General features: G+C 47.0%; 2 protein-coding genes across 8 annotated transcripts in view; both read left to right on the top strand.

Moving 5' to 3' along the window:
• The first annotated feature begins 425 nt into the window (after positions 1–425).
• Positions 426–24,156, top strand: LOC130206782 (kinase non-catalytic C-lobe domain-containing protein 1). 2 transcript variants are annotated; one of them, XM_056434905.1, is made up of 14 exons: positions 426–477; positions 735–945; positions 9,038–9,236; positions 10,751–10,809; positions 11,768–11,914; positions 12,561–12,678; positions 14,354–14,556; positions 16,424–16,999; positions 17,689–17,803; positions 17,923–17,994; positions 18,576–18,637; positions 18,722–18,880; positions 23,719–23,796; positions 23,882–24,156. In XM_056434905.1, exons 2-14 carry the CDS (start codon positions 829–831, stop codon positions 23,963–23,965), a joined length of 1,989 nt encoding a protein of 662 aa, XP_056290880.1. In that variant the 5' UTR covers positions 426–477; positions 735–828; the 3' UTR covers positions 23,966–24,156. The 2 variants fall into 2 exon arrangements, with proteins under 2 accessions (XP_056290880.1, XP_056290879.1); XM_056434904.1 differs by lacking the exon at positions 426–477 and having other exon boundaries at positions 653–945.
• Positions 24,157–24,242: 86 nt separating this feature from the next.
• Positions 24,243–25,411, top strand: part of LOC130206783 (uncharacterized) — a 5,980-nt gene continuing 4,811 nt past the window's right edge. For 4 of the 6 annotated variants that reach the window (XM_056434911.1, XM_056434909.1, XM_056434907.1 and 1 more), the window contains exons 1-2: positions 24,363–24,941; positions 25,061–25,089. In XM_056434911.1, the coding sequence (XP_056290886.1) occupies positions 24,737–24,941; positions 25,061–25,089 (234 nt within the window). In that variant the 5' untranslated portion in view covers positions 24,363–24,736. Of the gene's footprint in view, positions 24,305–24,362; positions 24,942–25,060; positions 25,248–25,411 lie in introns of those variants that run through there. The other 2 variants (XM_056434908.1, XM_056434910.1) reach the window with 2 other exon arrangements.

The following is a 25,411-nucleotide window of genomic DNA, read 5'->3' as shown; positions in this document are numbered from 1 at the left end:
GAGGCCGCAGGCTGCGGCGCGAGGAGTTATGGCACACACACTATTTGATCTGTGACCCCCCCCCCCCCTCCCCCTCCCTCTCTTTATTGATTCTTTTTACTGCAGTTTTATTTCTAAACACTATTCATCTCCATGCAGCCATTATAATAGTTGCATAACTCTCCCCAGAACATACAACAATTGTCATAATTTGCACTGACATATGAATCAATATTCATATATAACTTAAGAGCTTCGTGCTGAGACCGATACATGAAGAATTGTTTACTGGAGTAATGAGAACTGATCATTTTCTCATATGGACCCCCCCCCCCCCATGCGGATAAGGGGGGCATATCCGCATTGGCTTCACTTTCCAGAACCGGAAGTTGCCTCCTGTGGCCGCGAACAGAAGTGCAGCTTCCACCTGTGCAGGTCAGTCTCACGTGATGAAGACTCCCGCAGGTGCATCAAGGGAGACGTTTTCCTTCAGAAAGGGTTCGTACAGACCCGAATTATTATAATTCACTCATCATATCATCACCCCCCCCCCCCCCCCGCTGCGCGCGGGGACGTGGAGCCAACTGTGGCTCGTGCGCGCACCGACACCGGGAGAGGAAGAGGAGGAGGAGGAGGAGGGAGGCAGGCAGCCACGGAGCTGTAGCTCGTGATGCCCTGCTGCGTGTCGTCGGTTTCTGTTTCCGTGTAGAAGTCATGACAGCCTCTTCCTCCTCTTCCTCCTCCTCCTCCTCTAGACTCAGGCACACTGCCGTTGTTTGCCGGTAAGTCGAGCCTCCCGGTGGTTCCCGGTGAGCTGCGGCTCCTCGAGGGGAACCGAAAGTCGCCGCAATGGGGACACCGGGGAGCGATGCGCCGCTCACACACCTGCGGAAGGCTGAGGACCGGGACCGGGACCGGGACCGGCGCTACCACCCGGATCTTCTGCCCCCGCTGCTGGAGGATGAGGTGAGGCAATGGTTGTTGTTGTTGATGTTGTTGTTGTTTTTATTTACATGGACGTTGGAACACATCTTGTTTGGGTAGATTATATGATGGTAATAAATCAATTAACTATATAAATCAAACTTTTATTCCAGACTCCAGGTCCAGAATACAAAACATTAAAATAAAATAAAATACACACAACGTCACAAGTAAAACACAAAGAACTACAAACACTTTATAAATAGACAGCTGGGACCGGGGGCTCTAGTCAACTTAATGTTGATTAAAACAATATGATTTGAGTCATCAACCCAGTGGACACATTTATACATTCATTTACATAAGATTTATTAAAACAGCTTGTAAAGTATGAACTCCTGCAGCCACGCACTTTTCTCTGGACTCCTCCTCCTCCTCGTCTCTTCAGTCGTATCCCATGGCGTCATCATGAGCTGCTGAGTGTGTAGATGTGTACAAGATGCTCTAAACTGAGACTCGGTCCCAGACCTGATCCCTGCTCACAGACTCACAGGTGTTATCAGTGACCTCCCGTCAGGACGTTTGACGCCTTCGTCCTCTTCGGTTCCAGAGAAGAGGAAAGACTCTTACTGGTGTTGTACATGACGCCATGTTCCACCCCACAGACAGACCATGCAGTAGGGGGCTGCTGTAGACCAGCACCACATGGACTAGACCTCCTACTGGTGTTCTATATCCTGGTCCACCATAGACGGTACATGAGGTATAAGGGGCTGCTGTAGACCAGGACCACGTGGACTAAGAGTCACAAGGTGGTCGTAAGATGATGAACTAACGCATCTCCAAACATTCATCTAGTATTACAGGCTTTCAATTGTTGGACAGATCATCAATATAGAGATTAAAAAGAACCGGGGACTAGACTGTAGCTGATAGAACTGTAACCTATAGAACTGTAGCTGATAGAACTGTAACCTATAGAACTGTAACCTATAGAATTGTAACTTATAGAACTGTAACCTATAGAACAGTATCTTATAGAACTGTAACCTATAGAACAGTAACTTATAGAACTGTAACCTATAGAACTGTAACCTATAGAACAGTATCTTATAGAACTGTAACCTATAGAACAGTATCTTATAGAACAGTATCTTATAGAACTGTAACGTATAGAACTGTAACTTATAGAACTGTAACTTATAGAACAGTATCTTATAGAACAGTAACTTATAGAACTGTAACGTATAGAGCGTATTCACTCACGTGACCACAACAAACTCTGGCGGCCATGTTGGGGTCCCACCACGGCATTGTTTTGCTTGTTTTATGCCGCTCTTCTTTAGAAATGACCATTATATCCTGAAGGAGACACGATTTCAGTTCAAAGCGGTGTGCCTTGTGATTATGGTCCTGTGCCTCATTGTTGGATGTGGGACTAATGATTCAGAATATGGGTTTATCAGCTCAACAAGACAGGCTATTACTTCAACTTGTCATGCATCTACTTCGGCTTCACTCGGCGTCTGAGCGTTAGGACTGTTCTCACGTGTTTCTGTTGATACATCGGGTTGTGGGCACGTTTCCATTGACACTCGTCAATAATCTTTTTGCTTTTTTCGCCGAGCGAAAATCAATGTCTTTCACTTGCGCAAAAGGAACTGTGGATGGAAACTTGGGAGGAAGCCATGAACATGGCAACTCCGTCGGGCGATGTCTGCCTTTACTCTGTGATTCATTTCAAGGTAAAATAAAACACTGGCTCCATGGGAACAGCACTCAGCACGGCCACCAAACAGGCACTGCTGGTCCTGAAGGAGCTGGAAGCGGCTTCATCAGACACTCGTCCTGGAGGCGGAGCTGCGACTACGGATCATATATGAACCCAGACACGGGGCGCTGGATGTTCCAACATTTGTGGTATTTCCACAACAAGTATAACGCAGAAATAGTTGTAAATGTCCCATGGTCGATAGCGGAAATGAAAACTGTTTTACAGGAATGTGACCGGGCTATGTGCTGGTAACTAGGGGTAACTAGCGAATTAACCACAAAGTGTTGAGCGAGTAAAATCAGGTAAAAAACGTTGCAAATATTCAATTCCAACCGCTGAAATCTTTCTTTGGTAATGCAGAAGGACATGAGGTTGCTGGGCTCTCGCATAATCAAACAGCGGACACGATAGCCAGGTCAACTTCTTCTGACATTTAATAAGTGGGACCCCAAGATGGCGCGATTGAGATTCTGACGGCACGTGAATACGCTCTATAGAACTGTAACTTATAGAACAGTAACGTATAGAACAGTAACGTATAGAACAGTAACTTATAGAACAGTATCTTATAGAACTGTAACTTATAGAACTGTAATTTATAGAACTGTTACGTATAGCACTGTAACTTATAGAACAGTAACGTATAGAACAGTATCTTATAGAAATGTAACGTATAGAACTGTAACTTATAGAACTGTATCTTATAGAACAGTATCTTATAGAACTGTAACTTATAGAACTGTATCTTATAGAACAGTATCTTATAGAACTGTAACTTATAGAACAGTATCTTATAGAACAGTATCTTAAAGAACTGTAACTTATAGAACAGTATCTTATAGAACTGTAACGTATAGAACTGTAACTTATAGAACTGTATCTTATAGAACAGTATCTTATAGAACTGTAACTTATAGAACAGTATCTTATAGAACAGTATCTTATAGAACAGTATCTTAAAGAACTGTAACGTATAGAACTGTAACTTATAGAACTGTATCTTATAGAACAGATCTGTTATGTAGGACAAGGTGTAAATATCCCTTTCTGCATCCTCGAGACTCCGTGGGCTGGTCGAATGATTGATGGCGTCCTCTGGGTTATCAAGTGGGCGCCCTCCTTCTTCGATGTTTCGCTGATTGACCCACGACATCTCCAGAGGGTTCAGCAGTGAGATCCGGCGTCCCGGGCTCACTCCCTAGATGTCATCACTCATCCGACAGCCCAGGTGGAGTCCTTCCTCTTAATCCACAGCCACTGACTTCCCTTTTCAGCAGCCTGGAAAGGTCTTTGACTGCTTGCCTGTCGGCCTTCCCCCGCACTCCCATCTCTCGAAGAAGCCTGGATGTTGAGGTGGCTACAAATCCTCTGCAGCCTACTTCAACTGGACAGACCTTTGCTTTCCAGCCTCGTTGATGTGCGTCTGCTGCAAGGTCCGCATACCTTATCTTCTTGCGCTCGTAGGCCTCCTCCACCGCACTCTCCCAGGGCACCGTGAGCTCGATGATATAAACTTGCTTGAGTGAGGCCGACCAAAGCACAAGGTCTGGTCGCAGATTTGTTAATACTATTTCTGCTGGAAAGCGGAGCTTCTGGCCTAGATCTGCCAGCATCTTCCAGTCCCGTGCCCCACTTAGCTGTCCAGTTTCTGGTCTTGGAGTGGTGAGAGTGGCCTGGCCCCCGCCCTCCCGGACAAATGTTGTTGCCGGCCTACGAGATGGTGGAGGAAGGGCATTGACGCTCATCCGTCGACTCTCCAGCACTGCCGCAAGACATTGTAGCACCTGGTTGTGCCGCCAGGTGTACCGGCCTTGAGTGAGGCCGGTCTTGCAGCCCACCAGGATGTGCTTTAGTGTAGCTGGAGTCGGGCAGAGGGAGCATGTGGGGTCTTCTCCGTACCACTGGCTAAGATTCTTGGGAGACGGCAGTACATCATAAGCGGCCCTGATGGTGAAGCTAGCCTTAAATGCCTCCATCTCCCACAGCTCCTGCCAGGAGATCTTCCTCTTCTCCACTCCCTCCCAGTTCATCCACTGCCCCTGCCTTGCCTGTGACACAGCTTTCACACACCTTGCTGCCTCCTCTTGCTGACGTACCTCCTGGACCACCAGCTTGCGTCTCTGGAACGGAGTAGCCTTGCTCCAGGCCGGTGTACTGGCTCCGGCTCCAAGACCACTCCTTCCGTGCTGCACTCGGCCCACGATGTCCCTGTGCTTGAGTGCTGCCTTTGCCTGCTTGGTTGCTTCCAGTGGGAACTGTATCTTATAGAACAGTATCTTATAGAACTGTAACTTATAGAACTGTATCTTATAGAACAGTAACTTATAGAACATTTTGTGTGCACCTCTAAAGTCCACCGGGCTCCTCAGAACCAGCGGAGCTCAGGAGCAAACGTATATAGGCCAGTTGGCGTAACTTGGGGTGTGTGTGTTGGGGGGGGGGGGGCTCCAGCTTTCCTCTGTTCTCGGGGGACTCCGTCTATTTATGGGGCTGCTGCTTCTAGTGCAACGTCCCGGCCCCTTGTGCTGCACCCCGACTTCACCACCTCATCACCTCCATGGGCCACAGTCTGCTGAAGGGGCTACAGGAGGCTACAGGAGGCTACAGGAGGCTACAGGAGGCTACAAGAGGCTACAGGAGGCTACAAGAGGCTACATGAGGCTACAGGAGGCTACAAGAGGCTACAAGAGGATAAAGGAGGCTACATGAGGCTACAGGAGGCTACATGAGGCTAAAGGAGGCTACATGAGGCTAAATGACGCTACAGGAGGCTACAGGAGGCTAAATGATGCTACATGAGGCTACAGGAGGCTAAATGAGGCTACAGGAGGTGGCTACAGGAGGCTACAGGAGGCTACAGGAGGCTACAGGAGGCTAAATGAGGCTACAGGAGGCTACAGGAGGCTACAGGAGGCTAAATGAGGCTACAGGAGGCAGCTACAAGAGGCTACAGGAGGCTAAAGGAGGCTACATGAGGCTACAGGAGGCTAAAGGAGGCTACAGGAGGCTACAAGAGGCTAAAGGAGGCTACAGGAGGCTACAGAAGGCTACAAGAGGCTACATGAGGCTACATGAGGCTACAGAAGGCTAAAGGAGGCTACATGAGGCTACAGGAGGCTACAGGAGGCTACATGAGGCTACAGGAGGCGGCTACAGAAGGCTACAAGAGGCTACAGGAGGCTACAGGAGGCTAAAGGAGGCTACAGGAGGCTAAAGGAGGCTAAAGATGCCAACAAGGCTAAAGAGGCTAAAAGATGCTAAAGATGCCAACAATGCTAAAGAGGCCAAGGAGCAGAACGGATGGAGGTTCTCCTGCAGTCACAGCTGAGGGCAAAGCAACACGATCACATCGAGAGACGGAAAGACTTTGATGGTTCTGACAGTTACAGCGTGGAGAGCAGAGAGGTGTGTGTCTGTGGCGGGCGGTGTGTGTGGTCACTCCACGGCGTCGTGTGTGTGTGTGTGTGTGTGTGTGTGTGTGTGTGTGTGTGTGTGTGTGTGCGTGTGTGTGTGTGTGTGTGTGTGTGTGTGTGTGTGTGTGTGTGTGTGTGTGTGTGTGTGTGTGTGTGTGTGTGTGCGTGTGTGTGTGTGTGTGTGTGCGTGCGTGCGCGCGCTGGCAGGACGTCATGTACCGTGTGTATCGGCCTGTGTAAAGGACTATTCCTGAGCTGCTGCAGCCTACGCTGTGATGTGTTTTAAATGTGTGCTCACCGTTCAGCAGTTACTTAACCACCTCACCAGATACAGGTTCAGTATCTTCGTGCCTTTAAACTAAAATGTCTGGAGGAGTGCGGAGGAGGAGGAGACAACGCCTGCCAGGCGGTAGGCAGGGTGTTACTGGACGGGATGTCTGGTATATTTGGTGTATTTGGTTTACCCTTCGTGTGACGGGGTTTTCATAGCTTCTCAAACTGAAGATGACTCGTGTGATGTCATATATATATATAATATATATATATATATTAATGTTATGAACCCAAACACGAGGGCGTTACACGTCCTCAACAAGTATGAAGTAGAACTAGTGGTTAGTTCTTCATGCTGGATGAAGGAGATGATAACTGTTTCCATGGAGATAAGCCCCGCCCCCTATAAGGTGCGAACAAACCACAAATAGTCGGGCGAGTAAACTCACGCGAGTAAAGCGTTGTCTGTTCTATTTTTTTATAAAGGTTTGGATCACCAGGGGGCGCCTCCTCTGGTTGTATAGAAGTCTACGCTTCATTTGTTTAAGATGCATTCGTTTAAGCTGCATTCTCTCTCCTGACCACCAGGGGGCGCCTCCTCTGGTTGTATAGAAGTCTACGCTTCATGTGTTAAAGCTGCATTCTCTCCTGACCACCAGGGGGCGACTCCTCTGGTTGTATAGAAGTCTACGCTTCATGTGTTAAAGCTGCATTCTCTCTCCTGACCACCAGGGGGCGACTTCTCTGGTTGTATAGAAGTATACGCTTCGTGTGTTGAAGCTGCATTCTCTCTCCTGACCACCAGGGGGCGACTCCTCTGGTTGTATAGAAGTCTACGCTTCGTGTGTTGAAGCTGAATTCTCTCTCCTGACCACCAGGGGGTGACTCCTCTGGTTGTATAGAAGTCTATGCTTCATGTGTTAAAGCTGCATTCTCTCTCCTGACCACCAGGGGGCGACTCCTCTGGTTGTATAGAAGTCTACGCTTCATTTGTTTAAGCTGCATTCTCTCTCCTGACCACCAGGGGGCGACTCCTCTGGTTGTATAGAAGTCTAAGCTTCATGTGTTAAAATATAATGGCTGTCAGACCTCGGGGACACACACAATGCTTTAGTGGTGAGTAATACTGATAGTAACACAATGTTTTTGTTCATAAGACTCCAGAGGGAACTCATTAATCCACAGGATTAGCAGCAGACCTTCACATTCAGCTTCTCTATCTCCCTCTCCGTATCTCCATTATCCGGCACGCCGCCGCCGCCGCTGATAACACGGCGTGATAACCGGCGTCCCCGCCTCCTCCCCAGCATCCACACGGAGGGTCTCGTTTCTCGGGGCTCTGTCATGTCTCCGGCGGCCCGATGAGGTCGTGACATTTTGATGAATCCGCCGGCCGACTGCAGCAGGAGCGGCTCGGTGAACGTTCGGTCGGTGGTGCGTTCGAGACGCCGACGGCGTGGAGGGAAACTAAGCGCCGGCCATCTGGTTTCTATTGCCGGGCATTAAAATGTATCAAGTGCTCCGCGGAGACTCGGCGCCACAATAAATGCCCTTCAGAAGTAAAACGATATGCAAGCTGCTCGCCAGACTCGATGTGGAGGTGTCTTGTGTTTATCGCTCTGGAGAACCCCGGCCAGCTGTTGCCGGTGGCCTCCGGTCCTCTCATGCGATTGGTCGACTGAGCTAAACGGCTACGAGCTAATTAGCTACGAGCTAATAGAACGTGAATCCTCGTTGACAAGCTGCCCTCGCACAAGGACTGAGGCACCGTGGGTTCTGAAGAGCGAAGCCGATACAAAAGTGCCTTAAAGTTGCATTCTCTCGCCTGACCACCAGGGGGGGATGCTCATCTGGTTGTTTAGAAGTATATGCTTCAAGTCTTAAAGCTGCATTCTCTCTCCTGACCACCAGGGGGGGATGCTCATCTGGTTGTATAGAAGTCTATGCTTCAAGTCTTAAAGCTGCGTTCTCTCTCCTGACCACCAGGGGGCGACTCCTCTGGTTGTATAGAAGTCTATGCTTCATGTGTTAAAGCTGCATTCTCTCTCCTGACCACCAGGGGGCGACTCCTCTGGTTGTATAGAAGTCGATGCTTCATGTGTTATAGCTGCATTCTCTCTCCTGACCACCAGGGGGCGACTCCTCTGGTTGTATAGAAGTCTATGCTTCATGTGTTAAAGCTGTATTCTCTCTCTTGACCACCAGGGGGCTCCTCTGGTTGTATAGAGGTCTATATAGTGACTCTACTTCTCTTGATGTATTCCCTCAGTAAAGATTGTAAACATGAGTTTATGTCTCAGTCTCTAGTTTCAAGTCTTCTTCTATACAGCATGATGTCATCATTTATACTTTATGGTCATTTAGAGTCTGACCATGAAGCAGGGGGTGCTTTAGGGGCGGGGCTACAGGGTGATTGACAGGTCTCCTCCACGGTGTCACGCCTCTGTAGTCCAAATACGGTCACTTCTTTCCAACGGTGTGTGTGTGTGTGTGTGTGTGTGTGTGTGTGTGTGTGTGTGTGTGTGTGTGTGTGTGTGTGTGTGTGTGTGTGTGTGTGTGTGTGTGTGTGTGTGTGTGTGTGTGTGTGTGTGTGTGTGTGTGTGTGTGTGTGTGTGTGTGTGTGTGTGTGTGTGTGTGTGTGTGTGTGTGTGTGTGTGTGTGTGTGTGTTCCCAGGAGAACGTGTCCCTGATGGACGTGCTGTCCCTGAGGGACCACTGCCTGACGGAGGAGGAGGTGTGGGCGGTGTGCGCCGAGTGCGCGGCGGCGCTGCAAAGCATCCGAGGCTCCGCCCTCTTCCACACGCTGTGCATCACGCCCGACACGCTGGCCTTCAACGCCCACGGCAACGTGAGCTTCATGGAGCAGCTCAGCGGTGAGGCGCGCGTGTGTGTGTGTGCGCAAAGAGGCCTTCCCCCCCCCCTCATTGTCTGGGTCTCTAGTCTCTGGTCTCTAGTCTCTGGTCTCTAGTCTCTGGTCTCTGGTCTCTAGTCTCTGGTCTCTAGTCTCTAGTCTCTGGTCTCTGGTCTCTAGTCTCTGGTCTCTAGTCTCTAGTCTCTGGTCTCTGGTCTCTAGTCTCTAGTCTCTAGTCTCTGGTCTCTGGTCTCTGGTCTCTAGTCTCTGGTCTCTGGTCTCTGGTCTCTGGTCTCTGGTCTCTAGTCTCTAGTCTGTGGTCTCTGGTCTCTAGTCTCTAGTCTCTAGTCTCTGGTCTCTGGTCTCTAGTCTCTGGTCTCTGGTCTCTAGTCTCTAGTCTCTGGTCTCTAGTCTCTAGTCTCTGGTCTCTGGTCTGTGGTCTGTGGTCTCTGGTCTCTGGTCTCTGGTCTCTAGTCTCTGGTCTCTGGTCTCTGGTCTCTAGTCTCTGGTCTCTAGTCTCTGGTCTCTGGTCTCTAGTCTCTGGTCTCTGGTCTCTGGTCTCTGGTCTCTGGTCTCTGGTCTCTGGTCTCTGGTCTCTAGTCTCTGGTCTCTGGTCTCTGGTCTCTAGTCTCTAGTCTCTAGTCTCTAGTCTCTGGTCTCTGGTCTCTGGTCTCTGGTCTCTGGTCTCTGGTCTCTGGTCTCTAGTCTCTGGTCTCTGGTCTCTGGTCTCTAGTCTCTAGTCTCTGGTCTCTGGTCTCTGGTCTCTGGTCTCTGGTCTCTGGTCTCTGGTCTCTGGTCTCTGGTCTCTAGTCTCTGGTCTCTGGTCTCTGGTCTCTGGTCTCTGGTCTCTGGTCTCTAGTCTCTGGTCTCTAGTCTCTGGTCTCTGGTCTCTGGTCTCTGGTCTCTTGTCTCTAGTCTCTGGTCTCTGGTTCTGATGGTTCTGATGGTTTTCCTTCCCAGTGATGTGACGTCCGATGAGTTCTCATCTCTCTCCTCTCGTTTCTCCTCCTGCTCCCCTTCCTCCATGGGATAGGTAAGGGGAGGGAAGAACAAAAGGCTACAGAGGAGAGGAGGAGGAGGAGGAGGAGGAGGAGGAGGAGGAGAGGAGGAGGAGAGGAGAGGAGGAGGAGATTGGCCTCACAACACCTGGAAGGGGACATCATAACTCCAGACAACCCAGATCTGTCATGACTCATGACCCCTCTCTCTCCCCCCCTCCCCTCTTTCTCCCCCCCCCTCTCTCTCCCCCTCCCCTCTCTCTCTCTCCCCCCTCCCCTCTCTCGCCCCCTCCTCTCTCCCCTCTCTTTCTCCCCCTCCTCTCTCTCCCCCTCCTCTCTCCCTCCCCTCTCTTTCTCCCCCTCCTCTCTCTCCCCCTCCTCTCTCTCCCTCTCCCCTCTCTCTCCCTCTCTCCCTCCTCTCTCTCTCCCCTCCTCTCTCTCTCCCCTCTCTCTCCCCTCCTCTCTCTCTCCCTCCTCTCTTTCTCCTCCTCCCCCTCCTCTCTCCCTCCATTAATGGCGGTGCTTGGTCTCTCCTCAGATGACCCCGAGGGCTCCTTCGTGCCCCCCGAGTTCGACCACACGGGCAGCACGTTCCAGGTGAGAGGTGCCAGGTGGACTTCAGATGTTTGAAAACCCAGGTGCACCCTGGGTAAGCTGCACGCTGGCTCCTCCCCCTCAATCACTGCAGCTGTCATGAGGAGCGGAACTTCCTCCGGCTCTGATTTTGGATCAGGTTTAATTATTACTCTCTCTCTCTCTCTCTCTCTCTTCTTTTTCTTTAATTAACGCTCTTCGTTTTTTTTTTGTGAGTGTCTGTCTGTGTGTGAGTGTCAGTGTGTGTGTGTGGGTGTGTGTCTGTGTGTGAGTGTCAGTGTGTGTGTGTGTGTGTCTGTGTGAGTATCTGTGTGTGTGTGTGTGTGTGTGTGTGTCTGTGTGAGTATCTGTGTGTGTCTGTGTGTGTGTGTGTGTGTGTGTGTTTTCAGATCCTCTTCATATCTCCGTGACAACCTTTAGAGCTCATACCTTGGAATCTTGCACCCCCCCCCTGCCCCCCCCGCCCCTCCTTCTTTTTCGCTGCCATGTCTCAAGAATGAATTTATTCAATTATCACAATTTCACCCAAACGTCTGAGAGGATGATGAAGGGATGAAGGGATGAAGGACGTAGAGGACGAGTCCTCGTTGTTCTTCATGACTAAAAGATGTTTTAATAAATATTAAAGTACACGGAGCGTGACCTTTACAAAACGATCCTCCTCGCCGCCTCCCTCGGCGGCGTCTGTGTTCTCGCCTCGACGTTCACACGTCCACACTCCACTTATGTAACCACAGAATAAACCCAGGCGCTGACTCGACACTTCTTTTATTTTGGTTTTGGTTTTTTTCTCCACAAAAACAAAAAAAACGCCTCTCAGACCTTCGGCTGTTTCTCTTTTCATATTTTAAAACGCTTTTTATTTTTCCGTGTGACCCACACTGAGATCCGCCTTGCACGCCTGGTCACCGCGTGATGATGATGATGATGATGATGACATCCCCCCCCCCCCCGACTGCAGGGTCACGTCTACTCTCTGGGCTCGACGCTCGCCGCCGCCCTGAACTTCGTCATCGAGCCGGAGCTGGAGGCCCAGCTGGGGGAGGAGATCCGGAGGCTGCTGGAGCAGATGCAGGAGGAGAAGCCCGAGGACAGGCCTCTGCTGCAGGTACCCCCCCCCCGCCACACACACACACACACACACAGGAAGGTGTGACAGATCATCTGACGATCTCACTCGAGCGGCCGCGTTGTCTCGATGGTGAAAACAGAAGTCGAGCGTCTGAAATAAAGTTCGGTTTTAAATTAGATTATTGTCAAGTGATTAAAGAAACCTTGTTTTTTGAACTAAAATTTAAAATGTATGGACATAATAAATTAAGGTATGAGTATGCACAAGTTATTATTGCAGTTTTTGCTCACTGAGCCACAGAAATAAATCTAAAATATCTCAAAAACAATCTGACATCGAAAAGGAGAGAAACTAGATGGGTGTACTTCAGCAGATGTCCACTAGGTGTCTCCCTCTCACCTCCCAAAACGAAGCAGTTGAATCTCCCTTATTTGTCCCTCCTGGCTCCTCTTAGATTTCAAGTTGGCGGCCGAGATAACGACAGAGAGGGACTTATTCATCTTGTCTGCTGCCTGAGTTTAATGGATGACATAACATATCGGGTCCAGAATTAACCCAAATATTTAATGAATTGATAGTTTTGAACAGCTGACTCGTGGCGGCCCTCCCGTGACGCTGCAGCGGTGTTCTTGAAGCCGGACTCGTCTCCGTGTGGAAGTTCATGCTTCTTCTCCCCCCGCAGGACATCCTCCGCCTGGCCGCAGCGCGGCTGCCTCACACCTCGCCGGCAGCCGTGGGCCGCCAGCTGTCTTCTGCCGGGCGGCGGATGCTCTCCCTGGAATCCGTGTCCACCGTTCAAGGTCTTTAAAAAATAAATATATTTAAATCATCTCGACGTGCTGCAGGGAGACCGATGGCCGCCTTTTTGTAATTCAATTCAGTTTATTTTATATAATATCACAAATGACAAACTCTCCTTAGAGGGCTTTACAATCTCTACACATACGACATCCCTGACCTTTGACCTTTGACCTCACATCGGATCAGGAACAACTCCCAAGAAATAGAAAAAGAAACCTTAAAAGGGGGAAAAAGGTAAAGAACCCTTCAGGAGAGAAACGGAGGAGAATCCCTCTCCAGGATGGACAGAACAATAGATGTCATGTGACCAGATGAACAATAGATGTCATGTGACCAGATGAACAATAGATGTCATGTGACCAGAAGAACAATAGATGTCATGAGACCAGATGAACAATAGATGTCATGTGACCAGATGAACAATAGATGTCATGTGACCAGATGAACAATACATGTCATGTGACTAGATGAACAATAGATGTCATGTGACCAGATGAACACTAGATGTCATGTGACCAGATGAACCATAGATGTCATGTGACTAGATGATTAATAGATGTCATGTGACCAGGTGAACAATAGATGTCATGTGACCAGGTGAACAATAGATGTCATGTGACCAGATGAACAATAGATGTCATGTGACCAGAAGAACAATAGATGTTATGTGACCAGATGATCAATAGATGTCATGTGACCAGGTGAACAATAGATGTCATGTGACCAGATGAACAATAGATGTCATGTGACCAGATGAACAATAGATGTCATGTGACCAGAAGAACAATATATGTCATGTGACCAGATGAACAATAGATGTCACGTGACCAGATGAACAATAGATGTCATGAGACCAGGTGAACAATAGATGTCATGTGACCAGATGAACAATAGATGTCATGAGACCAGGTGAACAATAGATGTCATGTGACTAGATGAACAATAGATGTCATGAGACCAGATGAACAATAGATGTCATGTGACTAGATGAACAATAGATGTCATGTGACCAGATGAACAATAGATGTCATGTGACCAGATGAACAATAGATGTCATGTGACCAGATGAACAATATATGTCATGTGACCAGATGAACAATAGATGTCATGAGACCAGATGAACAATAGATGTCATGTGACCAGATGAACAATAGATGTCATGTGACCAGATGAACAATAGATGTCATGTGACTAGATGAACAATAGATGTCATGTGACCAGATGAACAATAGATGTCATGAGACCAGATGAACAATAGATGTCATGAGACCAGATGAACAATAGATGTCATGTGACCAGATGAACAATAGATGTCATGTGACCAGATGATCAATAGATGTCATGTGACCAGATGAACAATAGATGTCATGAGACCAGATGAACAATCGATGTCATGTGACCAGATGAACAATAGATGTCATGTGACCAGATGAACAATAGATGTCATGAGACCAGATGAACAATAGATGTCATGTGACCAGATGAACAATAGATGTCATGAGACCAGATGAACAATAGATGTCATGTGACCAGATGAACAATAGATGTCATGTGACTAGATGAACAATAAATGTCATGTGACCAGATGAACAATAGATGTCATGTGACCAGGTGAACAATAGATGTCATGTGACCAGATGAACACTAGATGATTAGATTATAATCATCCCACAGACGGGCAGGAAGGCTCCTGGGAGGCGAGGTGGCAGCATCCCGAACCCCGACGTCTGCTCCGGAGGCCGAGCTCGGAAAAGGAGAAGAATGAGGAGGAGGAGGAGGAGGAAGAGGAGGAGGAGGAGGAGGAGGAGGAGGAGGAGGAGGAGGAGGAGCTCCGTGCTGGCGTTCCCGTGAAAGCCAACGGTGTGAGCCGGCAGCAGGTAGGCGACGCCTTCAAACGTCTTCACAAGTCGGTTTGAAAATCGATCCTGAATTAAAACTTGGATTTAATGTAAATGTATCTTTTTGAAACGTCTTCCTGGACAACATGTCGGCTCACTGGTCAAGCCGGCGGCCATTTTTCTTTTTGTATACCTATTTCTAATGTGAGGACAAAAAAACGTATATATATACAACATTTGTATATATATAGAGGTATATATATATTTTTTTATATATATATTTATATATGTATACTTATATATCTAAAAATAAATGTGTGTATATATGTAAGTATATTTATATATATATATAAGTATGTATATAAAAATATATATATATATATATATTTATACATACAGGACTCTCAGAAAATTAGAATATTGTGATAAAGTTCTTTATTTTCTGTAATGCAATTAAAAAAACAAAAATGTCATGCATTCTGGATTCATTACAAATCAACTGAAATATTGCAAGCCTTTTATTCTTTTAATATTGCTGATTATGGCTTACAGCTTAAGAAAACTCTAAAATCCTATCTCATAAAATTTGAATATTTCCTCAGACCAAGTAAAAAAAAAGATTTATAACAGCAAAACAAAATCAAACATTTGAAAATGTGTTTCCAGGTGTTTCGAGTTAATTAGACGATTCAAGTGATTTGTTTAATACCCTACTACAGGGGTGGCCAACCAGTCAGAGACTAAGAGCCACATTTTTTACTGTGTTACCGCAAAGAGCCACATCATACACATATGTGTGCACACACACACACACACACACACACACACACACACACACACACACACACACACACACACACACACACACCTCTGATCAGCCAGATTTATTGTAAATGTCACACACCAACATGATGAAAAACTGTACCTGCTTTTCTGCCTGGCTTTTCAAAGCGACCAACTTGTTCTTGCGAAGTTCCGTCCCTTTTGGAAATTCCTGTTCGATGTTAGGGTGGAGTGAGCTGAAGTGACGCTGAAGATTTGAAGCTTTGAAATGCGCTAATGCTGCGTGACATATAAGGCAGATCGGCTTGCCATTACGTTTAACAAAAAAATATAAACTCTCCCACTCTGGCAAAAACGACCTGTGTTCTTCTTCATAATTTCATTTCAAGAGGTAACTTGACGGAAATTGTTTACAACACAAATGATGGCACACCAAAGATTCTCTCGTCGCTCGTTTGACGTCACTCAACCAGGCTTACATGGTCAGTGTGCCATCTAGCTGTAGGGGGAGTGAATGACAGCGCCAGCCAAGCATTTTTGACGCATGTCATGTGACAGCTCCTGAAGAGCCGCATGAAACTAGTTAAAGAGCCGCATGAGGCTCGCGAGCCGCGTGTTGGCCACCCCTGCCCTACTAGTATACTTTTTCATGATATTCTAATATTTAGAAATAGGATATTTGAGTTTTCTTAAGCTGTAAGCCATAATCAGCAATATTAAAAGAATAAAAGGCTTGCAATATTTCAGTTGATTTGTAATGAATCCAGAATGCATGACATTTTTGTTTTTTTAATTGCATTACAGAAAATAAAGAACTTTATCACAATATTCTAATTTTCTGAGACAGTCCTGTATATACATATTTATTTTTATATATATAATTATATATATTTGTATATATGTATAAATACATATGTATGTATATTTATTTATTTATATGTACAAGTATATATATACATATACATATATACTTGTATATATATATATAAATATGTATATATATAAATATGTATATATTTATTCATATATATAATTATATATATATGTATAAATATGTATGTGTATTGATTTATTTATATATATATATATATATATGTATATATATAAATCAATGAATCTGCAGGTGTGCGGTGGCTGGGATTCCTCTCTCTGGGCGGAGGATGCGGGCGGCGTGATCCTGGCCGACGGGTCGGACTGCAGGTCCCACCGCGGCTCCCCGGTGAGGACGAGGGCCCGGCAGAGGCCGAGCGGGGCGAGGGGGGCCCTGAACCGCTCCTGCTCCGTGCCGGACTCCAACAACCCCCCGTGTCCGTCCCCGCCGGCCCACGGAGACATCAGCGTGCCCGTGGCCGACCTCACGGAGATAGGGGGGGCGGACGAGTCCGCGTGGACCGGTAGGCTTCAAAGACTGGACCGGGCCTGCTCCTGCGATGCCGACTCTGAGGACTGGGGGAACCGAATGTCTCGGGGCCGGCAGGACGCGGCAGAGACGTGGCGCGGCGGGGACACGAGCGGCCCAGGGTGCCGTGGGTGTGAACCCCGGGACCGCACCCTGGACTCGCCATCTTGCTGCCAGGAGCTGGTAGTGGACCGGGACTCGTCTGAGGACCAGAGCCCCCCGTTGAACCACCGCCTCGATGGTCCCAATAACGACATGACCAAAAGCATGCTGCGCCTCAACGAAGGATCTCAGGAGGAGGTGAGACGTCGTGAGCTCAGTCGGCACTGATGGGGATACGCTCTGAATCTGCAAGTTATATAAACATATTTATATATATATGTGTATTAATATATATAAATATATGTATATTTATTTATAAACAAATACATATGTCTATTAATATATTTGTATAAATATTTAGTTATTTATATATACATATGTGTGTATAACACGTAGTAATATGAAACAATTTATAACAATCAATATATATATATTTATATATATTAATGTAGAAATAAATATATATACTTATTTATATATATGTGTGTGTAACATCTCATAAAATGTAACTATGTATACATATATATATTTACATATGTATGTATAAATATACATATATTTATTTATTTAAATATATTTATTCATATATATTTATATATATTTTCACACACATATATATATTATGTGGAAATGTAAGACTGTTTGACTGTTTATTTTTGTCTACCTATTTCCAATGTCAGGAATTTATAAAAATTAAAAAGAAATAACTATTTATATATATATATATAAATATTTATTTATGTATATGTTTGTAAATAAATAAATATATACATGTAAATATATATATTTTTAAAATCTTTTATTATTATTTATAAATAAATATATATATATATATATATCAATAAATATGTATATATATATATTCCTCTTTTCTTTGCCCCCCCCAGTGGGTCTCTCTGAGAGAGCTCCTGACCCGGTGTGGCCGGCGGCTGACGACCAACGAGCTCTGGGCTCTGTGCTACACCTGTCTGTCCTCGCTGCACGCCGACATGGACTACCCAGGTGATTTCAACCTGTGTGTGTGTGTGTGCTAAACCTGTCTGTCCTCACTGAACACCTCCACTGGCCTCCCAGGTGAACCTCTTTATTACATGACCCGTGTGACCTTCTCTCCTCGTCAGCCTCCCTGAGCCCCGACACGCTGCACGTCGGCCGCGAGGGAGAAGTTCTGTTCCTGAAGCCGAAAAACATCGGTAGGTTCCTCCTCCCCTTCATGTCCAGCCTCCTCCATCTTTCTTTATCTTATTTACTGAGATACACTACCGTTCAAAAGTTTGGGCTCACATAGAAATATCCTTATTTATCAATTAAGATAACATTAAATTAATCATAAATACACTCTCTATCTAGTTAATGTGGTATGACTATTCTCTGTGTTTAATGAAGTCTCTACAGGGGTGTGTAGAGGCCCATCTCCAGTGTTCTGACGGTACATTGTGTTATCGCCTTAGAAGACTAGCGGAGGGGTAGAAAACCCTTCAACTCTTTTTATGTGAGCGCAGCTGAAAACAGTTATGCTGCTGAGAGAAGCTATAAAACTGGCCTTCCTTTGAGCCACAAGAAGAACTACATTAATATTTACAATAAAAATCATTATTTATAACCTCGTCAGAGTCTTGACTAGATTTATATTCATTTTACAAATAATTTGATAACTAAAATTGTGAGTTTTCATGGAAAACACCAAATTGTCTGGGTGACTTTAAACTTTTGAATTAGTCTACACAAGGGAGTCTCTCCCCGATCGGTTGCCGACCTTCTGTTTCCTCCTCAGGATCCCGCCACGCCTTCTATCTCGCTCCAGAATACCAGGAACATGGAGTCGTGACGGAGAAGGTTTGTGTAGTTCTTAAACCTCAGCCGTGTGCCTGCAGCCTCCAGTTGTTCCCCGTCCCCCATCGGCCTCTGTCTCTGTCCCAGGTGTGTGTCTACGGGGTCGCCGCCGTCCTCTGGGCCGCCGCCACCTTCGGTTCAGCGCCGCATCAGAAGCCGCCGCTGCCTCCGGCGCTCAGGAGGCTCCTGCTGGAGATGGCGAGGAGGACGCCGGTGGAGAGGCCGAGCATCGCCGCCGCCAGGAGGGTACTCCACGCTCACGCTTTATTATTAACACAACTATAAATATAATGTTCAGGCTTCATGGATGAACTCACATCTCACTCAATGAAAAGTTCTGTGTAAACATCTCAGAGTGAAGCTCCTCTTACAAAGATATGTTGTGTTCGAAAGACTTTAAATATAAAACATCTCAGTGTGTCTGAGTGATGTCATCGTGTGTCTGAGTGATGTCATCATGTGTCTGAGTGATGTCATGTGCCTAAGTGATGTCATCGTGTGTCTGAGTGATGTCATCGTGTGCCTGAGTGATGTCATCATGTGTCTGAGTGATGTCATCGTGTGTCTGAGTGATGTCATCATGTGTCTGAGTGATGTCTGAGTGATGTCATCGTGTGTCTGAGTGATGTCATCGTGTGTCTGAGTGATGTCATCGTGTGTCTGAGTGATGTCATCGTGTGCCTGAGTGATGTCATTGTGTGTCTGAGTGATGTCATTGTGTGCCTGAGTGATGTCATCGTGTGTCTGAGTGATGTCATCGTGTGTCTGAGTGATGTCATCGTGTGTCTGAGTGATGTCATCGTGTACCTGAGTGATGTCATCATGTGTCTGAGTGATGTCATCATGTGTCTGAGTGATGTCATCGTGTGCCTGAGTGATGTCATCGTGTGTCTGAGTGATGTCATCGTGTGCCTGAGTGATGGCATCGTGTGTCTGAGTGATGTCATCGTGTGCCTGAGTGATGTCATCGTGTGTCTGAGTGATGTCATCGTGTGTCTGAGTGATGTTGTGTGTCTGAGTGATGTCATCATGTGTCTGAGTGATGTCATCGTGTGTCTGAGTGATGTCATCATGTGCCTGAGTGATGTCATCGTGTGTCTGAGTGATGTCATCGTGTGTCTGAGTGATGTCATCGTGTGCCTGAGTGATGTCATCGTGTGTCTGAGTGATGTCATCGTGTGTCTGAGTGATGTCATCGTGTGTCTGAGTGATGTCATCGTGTGTCTGAGTGATGTCATCGTGTACCTGATTGATGTCATCATGTGTCTGAGTGATGTCATCATGTGTCTGAGTGATGTCATCGTGTGCCTGAGTGATGTCATCGTGTGCCTGAGTGATGTCATCGTGTGTCTGAGTGATGTCATCGTGTGCCTGAGTGATGGCATCGTGTGTCTGAGTGATGTCATCGTGTGCCTGAGTGATGTCATCGTGTGTCTGAGTGATGTCATCGTGTGTCTGAGTGATGTCGTGTGTCTGAGTGATGTCATCATGTGTCTGAGTGATGTCATCGTGTGTCTGAGTGATGTCATCATGTGCCTGAGTGATGTCATCGTGTGTCTGAGTGATGTCATCGTGTGTCTGAGTGATGTCATCGTGTGCCTGAGTGATGTCATCGTGTGCCTGAGTGATGTCATCGTGTGTCTGAGTGATGGCATCATGTGTCTGAGTGATGTCATCGTGTGTCTGAGTGATGTCATCGTGTGTCTGAGTGATGTCATCGTGTACCTGAGTGATGTCATCATGTGTCTGAGTGATGTCATCATGTGTCTGAGTGATGTCATCGTGTGTCTGAGTGATGTCATCGTGTGCCTGAGTGATGTCATCGTGTGTCTGAGTGATGTCATCGTGTGCCTGAGTGATGGCATCGTGTGTCTGAGTGATGTCATCGTGTGCCTGAGTGATGTCATCGTGTGTCTGAGTGATGTCATCGTGTGTCTGAGTGATGTCGTGTGTCTGAGTGATGTCATCATGTGTCTGAGTGATGTCATCGTGTGTCTGAGTGATGTCATCATGTGCCTGAGTGATGTCATCATGTGTCTGAGTGATGTCATCGTGTGTCTGAGTGATGTCATCGTGTGTCTGAGTGATGTCATCGTGTGTCTGAGTGATGTCATCGTGTGTCTGAGTGATGTCATCGTGTGTCTGAGTGATGTCATCGTGTGTCTGAGTGATGTCATCGTGTGCCTGAGTGATGTCATCGTGTGTCTGAGTGATGTCATCGTGTGTCTGAGTGATGTCATCGTGTGCCTGAGTGATGTCATCGTGTGTCTGAGTGATGTCATCGTGTGTCTGAGTGATGTCATCGTGTGCCTGAGTGATGTCATCGTGTGTCTGAGTGATGTCATCGTGTGCCTGAGTGATGTCATCGTGTGTCTGAGTGATGTCATCGTGTGTCTGAGTGATGTCATCGTGTGTCTGAGTGATGTCATCGTGTACCTGAGTGATGTCATCGTGTGCCTGAGTGATGTCATCGTGTGCCTGAGTGATGTCATCGTGTGCCTGAGTGATGTCATCGTGTGTCTGAGTGATGTCATCGTGTGTCTGAGTGATGTCATCGTGTGTCTGAGTGATGTCATCGTGTGCCTGAGTGATGTCATCGTGTGTCTGAGTGATGTCATCGTGTGTCTGAGTGATGTCATCGTGTGCCTGAGTGATGTCATCGTGTGTCTGAGTGATGTCATCGTGTGTCTGAGTGATGTCATCGTGTGCCTGAGTGATGTCATCGTGTGTCTGAGTGATGTCATCGTGTCTGAGTGATGTCATCGTGTGCCTGAGTGATGTCATCGTGTGTCTGAGTGATGTCATCGTGTGTCTGAGTGATGTCATCGTGTGTCTGAGTGATGTCATCGTGTGTCTGAGTGATGTCATCGTGTGTCTGAGTGATGTCATCGTGTGTCTGAGTGATGTCATCGTGTGCCTGAGTGATGTCATCGTGTGTCTGAGTGATGTCATCGTGTGTCTGAGTGATGTCATCGTGTGCCTGAGTGATGTCATCGTGTGTCTGAGTGATGTCATCGTGTGTCTGAGTGATGTCATCGTGTATCTGAGTGATGTCATCGTGTGTCTGAGTGATGTCATCGTGTGCCTGAGTGATGTCATCGTGTGCCTGAGTGATGTCATCGTGTGTCTGAGTGATGTCATCGTGTGCCTGAGTGATGTCATCGTGTGTCTGAGTGATGTCATCGTGTCTGAGTGATGTCATCGTGTGTCTGAGTGATGTCATCGTGTGTCTGAGTGATGTCATCGTGTGTCTGAGTGATGTCATCGTGTGTCTGAGTGATGTCATCGTGTGTCTGAGTGATGTCATCGTGTGTCTGAGTGATGTCATCGTGTGCCTGAGTGATGTCATCGTGTGTCTGAGTGATGTCATCGTGTGCCTGAGTGATGTCATCGTGTGTCTGAGTGATGTCATCGTGTGTCTGAGTGATGTCATCGTGTGCCTGAGTGATGTCATCGTGTGTCTGAGTGATGTCATCGTGTGTCTGAGTGATGTCATCGTGTGTCTGAGTGATGTCATCGTGTGTCTGAGTGATGTCATCGTGTGCCTGAGTGATGTCATCGTGTGTCTGAGTGATGTCGTGTGTCTGAGTGATGTCATCATGTGTCTGAGTGATGTCATCGTGTGTCTGAGTGATGTCATCGTGTGTCTGAGTGATGTCATCGTGTGTCTGAGTGATGTCATCGTGTGTCTGAGTGATGTCATCGTGTGCCTGAGTGATGTCATCGTGTGTCTGAGTGATGTCATCGTGTGTCTGAGTGATGTCATCGTGTGTCTGAGTGATGTCATCGTGTGTCTGAGTGATGTCATCGTGTGTCTGAGTGATGTCATCGTGTGCCTGAGTGATGTCATGTGTCTGAGTGATGTCATCGTGTATCTGAGTGATGTCATCATGTGTCTGAGTGATGTCATCGTGTATCTGAGTGATGTCATCGTGTGTCTGAGTGATGTCATCGTGTGTCTGAGTGATGTCATCGTGTGTCTGAGTGATGTCATCGTGTGTCTGAGTGATGTCATCGTGTGTCTGAGTGATGTCATCGTGTGTCTGAGTGATGTCCATCGTGTGTCTGAGTGATGTCATCGTGTGTCTGAGTGATGGCATCGTGTGCCTGAGTGATGTCATCGTGTGTCTGAGTGATGTCATCGTGTCTGAGTGATGTCATCGTGTGTCTGAGTGATGTCATCGTGTGTCTGAGTGATGTCATCGTGTGTCTGAGTGATGTCATCGTGTGTCTGAGTGATGTCATCATGTCTGAGTGATGTCATCGTGTGTCTGAGTGATGTCATCGTGTGTCTGAGTGATGTCATCGTGTGCCTGAGTGATGTCATCGTGTGTCTGAGTGATGTCATCGTGTGTCTGAGTGATGTCATCATGTGTCTGAGTGATGTCATCGTGTATCTGAGTGATGTCATCATGTGTCTGAGTGATGTCATCGTGTCTGTGTATGTCATGTGTGTCTGTGTGATGTCATCGTGTCTGTGTGTGTATATGTGTATCTTAAATACATCATGTGTGTATGTATGTGTGTGTGTCTGTGTGTGTGTGTGTATGTGTGTCTGTGTGTGTGTGTGTCTGTGTGTGTGTGTATATGTGTGTGTGTCTGTGGTGTGTGTGTGTGTGTGTGTGTATATGTGTGTGTCTGTGGTGTGTGTCTGTGTGTGTGCGTGTCTGTGGTGTGTCTGTGTGTGTGTGTATGTGTGTGTCTGTGGTGTGTCTGTGTGTATATGTGTGTCTGTGTGTGTGTGTATGTGTGTGTGTGTCTGTGTTGTGTGTGTGTATGTGTGTGTCTGTGGTGTGTGTGTGTGTGTATATGTGTGTGTCTGTGTGTGTCTGTGTATATGTGTGTGTCTGTGTGTGTGTGTGTATATGTGTGTGTGTCTGTGGTGTGTGTGTGTGTGTGTGTATGTGTGTGTCTGTGTGTGTATGTGTGTGTGTGTGTGTGTGTCTGTGTGTGTGTGTGTGTGTGTGTGTGTGTGTGTGTGTGTGTGTGTGTGTGTGTGTGTGTGTGTGTGTGTGTGTGTGTGTGTGTGTGTGTGTGTGTGTGTGTGTCTGTGTGTGTGTGTGTGTGTGTGTGTGTGTTTCCAGGCCTGTGGGCTCCAGCTCTCCCGTGGGGGCGTGACCTCGGCCTCCGTGTGGATGGAGCTCGTCTCCAGAGTCCTCTCGGTAAACGCTCCTCTGACTTTAAACATTTTATTAAACGTCTCAACGCCAGATTTTATTTTACTGACTTTATTTCCTTCACACACAGACGCCCCACAGCGGGGCTCAGGGGGAGGAGCCAGCGATGACATCATTACTGATGACCTCGTGCAGCTCAGCTGCGGAAACATGAGGAAGAAGCTTCTACATCTACTTGTTTTATCTTGAAGAAGAAGAGACACACGGCTCAACAGGAAGCTGAATGTTCCACTTCCTGTTTAACATGTTTGATCATGTGACTGAGGGTCGGCCTCTGAGAGCCCATTGGCTCCTGTGCCCCACAGCAAAGAACTGCAACTCCCAGAGGCCTTCACTTCCACCGCCACACACTTCACCCCATCATCCTGATGCATGAGGAGGAGGAGGAGGAGGAGGAGGAGGAGGGGGAGGAGGAGGAGGAGGAGGAGGAGGAGGAGGAGGAGGAGGAGGAGGAGGAGGAGGAGGAGGAGGAGGAGAGCCAGCACCTTGCAGGGTAGGATGTTCAAGAAAATTCTCTCTTTGTCTTCCTTCTACTCCTCCTCCTCCTCTTCTTCTTTCGCTTCCTCCTCCTTTTTCTCCTCTTTCTCCTCTTCTTCATCCTTCTCAGCCATCTCCTGCTTCTCACCCTCCTCCTCTTCCTCCCTTCCTTCTCCTCCTCCTCCTCCTCCTCCTCACCGGCTGAAGGAGGTCGTGTGTAGATTGTAAAACCCACTGAGGGTCTTTTGTAATTTCTGGTCTATACAAAAAATAAACTGAATTTATTTTAATTGATTCCAAGAAGCTCTTCATCCATGAAGTAAACGGTCTCCATGGCAACGGAGACGAGGCGTGTGTTAGCGTACGGAAAACATGGCAACAGGTGAAGCCTCTTCTGCTTTGTTATGGATATGCATGAGGGATGGATGGATGGAAGGATGGATGATGGATGGATGATGGATGGATGGAAGGATGGATGGATGATGGATGGAAGGAGGGTGACATCCCTTCGTGGAGAGACCCTGATGAATACAGGCAGCTGTTGTTTTGCAGGAGATGTTCCGAGGATGCCACCTGGTGCATTTCCTCAACTCCAGGACTCACGGAGTCGGGGACCAGGTCTGGACCCCCAACCAGGTCTGGACCCCCATCCTGTGAGTACAGGTCTGTGGAGACCTTCTGATCCACGTCCTCTGGGACCCTTTGAGTTTCTCTGATCCTGTCTGGATCCTATGTACGTGGATTACTTTCCTCTTATTCTCCCTTTCTTCAGGCTCTGACTTCCTGTTGACGTGTGTGACGGTGAACCCTCCTCAGTGTCTGCTAGGCATGCCCAGAGTACTGACGAGCAGCCGAGCCGCTTTCTGTCAACCAAAGGGGATTTTTAATAAATCTACTGAAGAAAGCGACTCTTAAACCATGAATGTTGTTCTTAATTTAATCAAAAAGAAATGCATTCAGTGAAGTATATTTTATTTTATTATTCGAATCAAAGAGTAATATTGAAGTTATATTGTTGTTTATTTAGGACTTGCAAAAAATATATATATTACTGTTTCCTGAAGCCCAAGATGTCCAAATGCTCTTCTTTCTTTCTTTCCTTCCTTCTTTCTTTCTTTCCTTT

The sequence above is a fragment of the Pseudoliparis swirei genome, chromosome 17 (genome assembly GCF_029220125.1).
Source record: "Pseudoliparis swirei isolate HS2019 ecotype Mariana Trench chromosome 17, NWPU_hadal_v1, whole genome shotgun sequence".
Taxonomy (NCBI): Eukaryota; Metazoa; Chordata; class Actinopteri; order Perciformes; family Liparidae; genus Pseudoliparis; species Pseudoliparis swirei.
The sequence above is the reverse complement of the archived record's forward strand: the minus strand, read 5'-3'. Positions and strand labels throughout refer to the sequence as shown.

Bases quoted from the DNA above. Each gene is read 5' to 3' on its own strand.
- LOC130206782 (XM_056434905.1), top strand. From the start codon at position 829: ATGGGGACACCGGGGAGCGATGCGCCGCTCACACACCTGCGGAAGGCT. The intron at 17,995-18,575 runs GTAGGTTCCTCC...TTTCCTCCTCAG, and splicing joins CCTGAAGCCGAAAAACATCG to GATCCCGCCACGCCTTCTAT. The intron at 23,797-23,881 runs GTAAACGCTCCT...CTTCACACACAG, and splicing joins TCGTCTCCAGAGTCCTCTCG to ACGCCCCACAGCGGGGCTCA.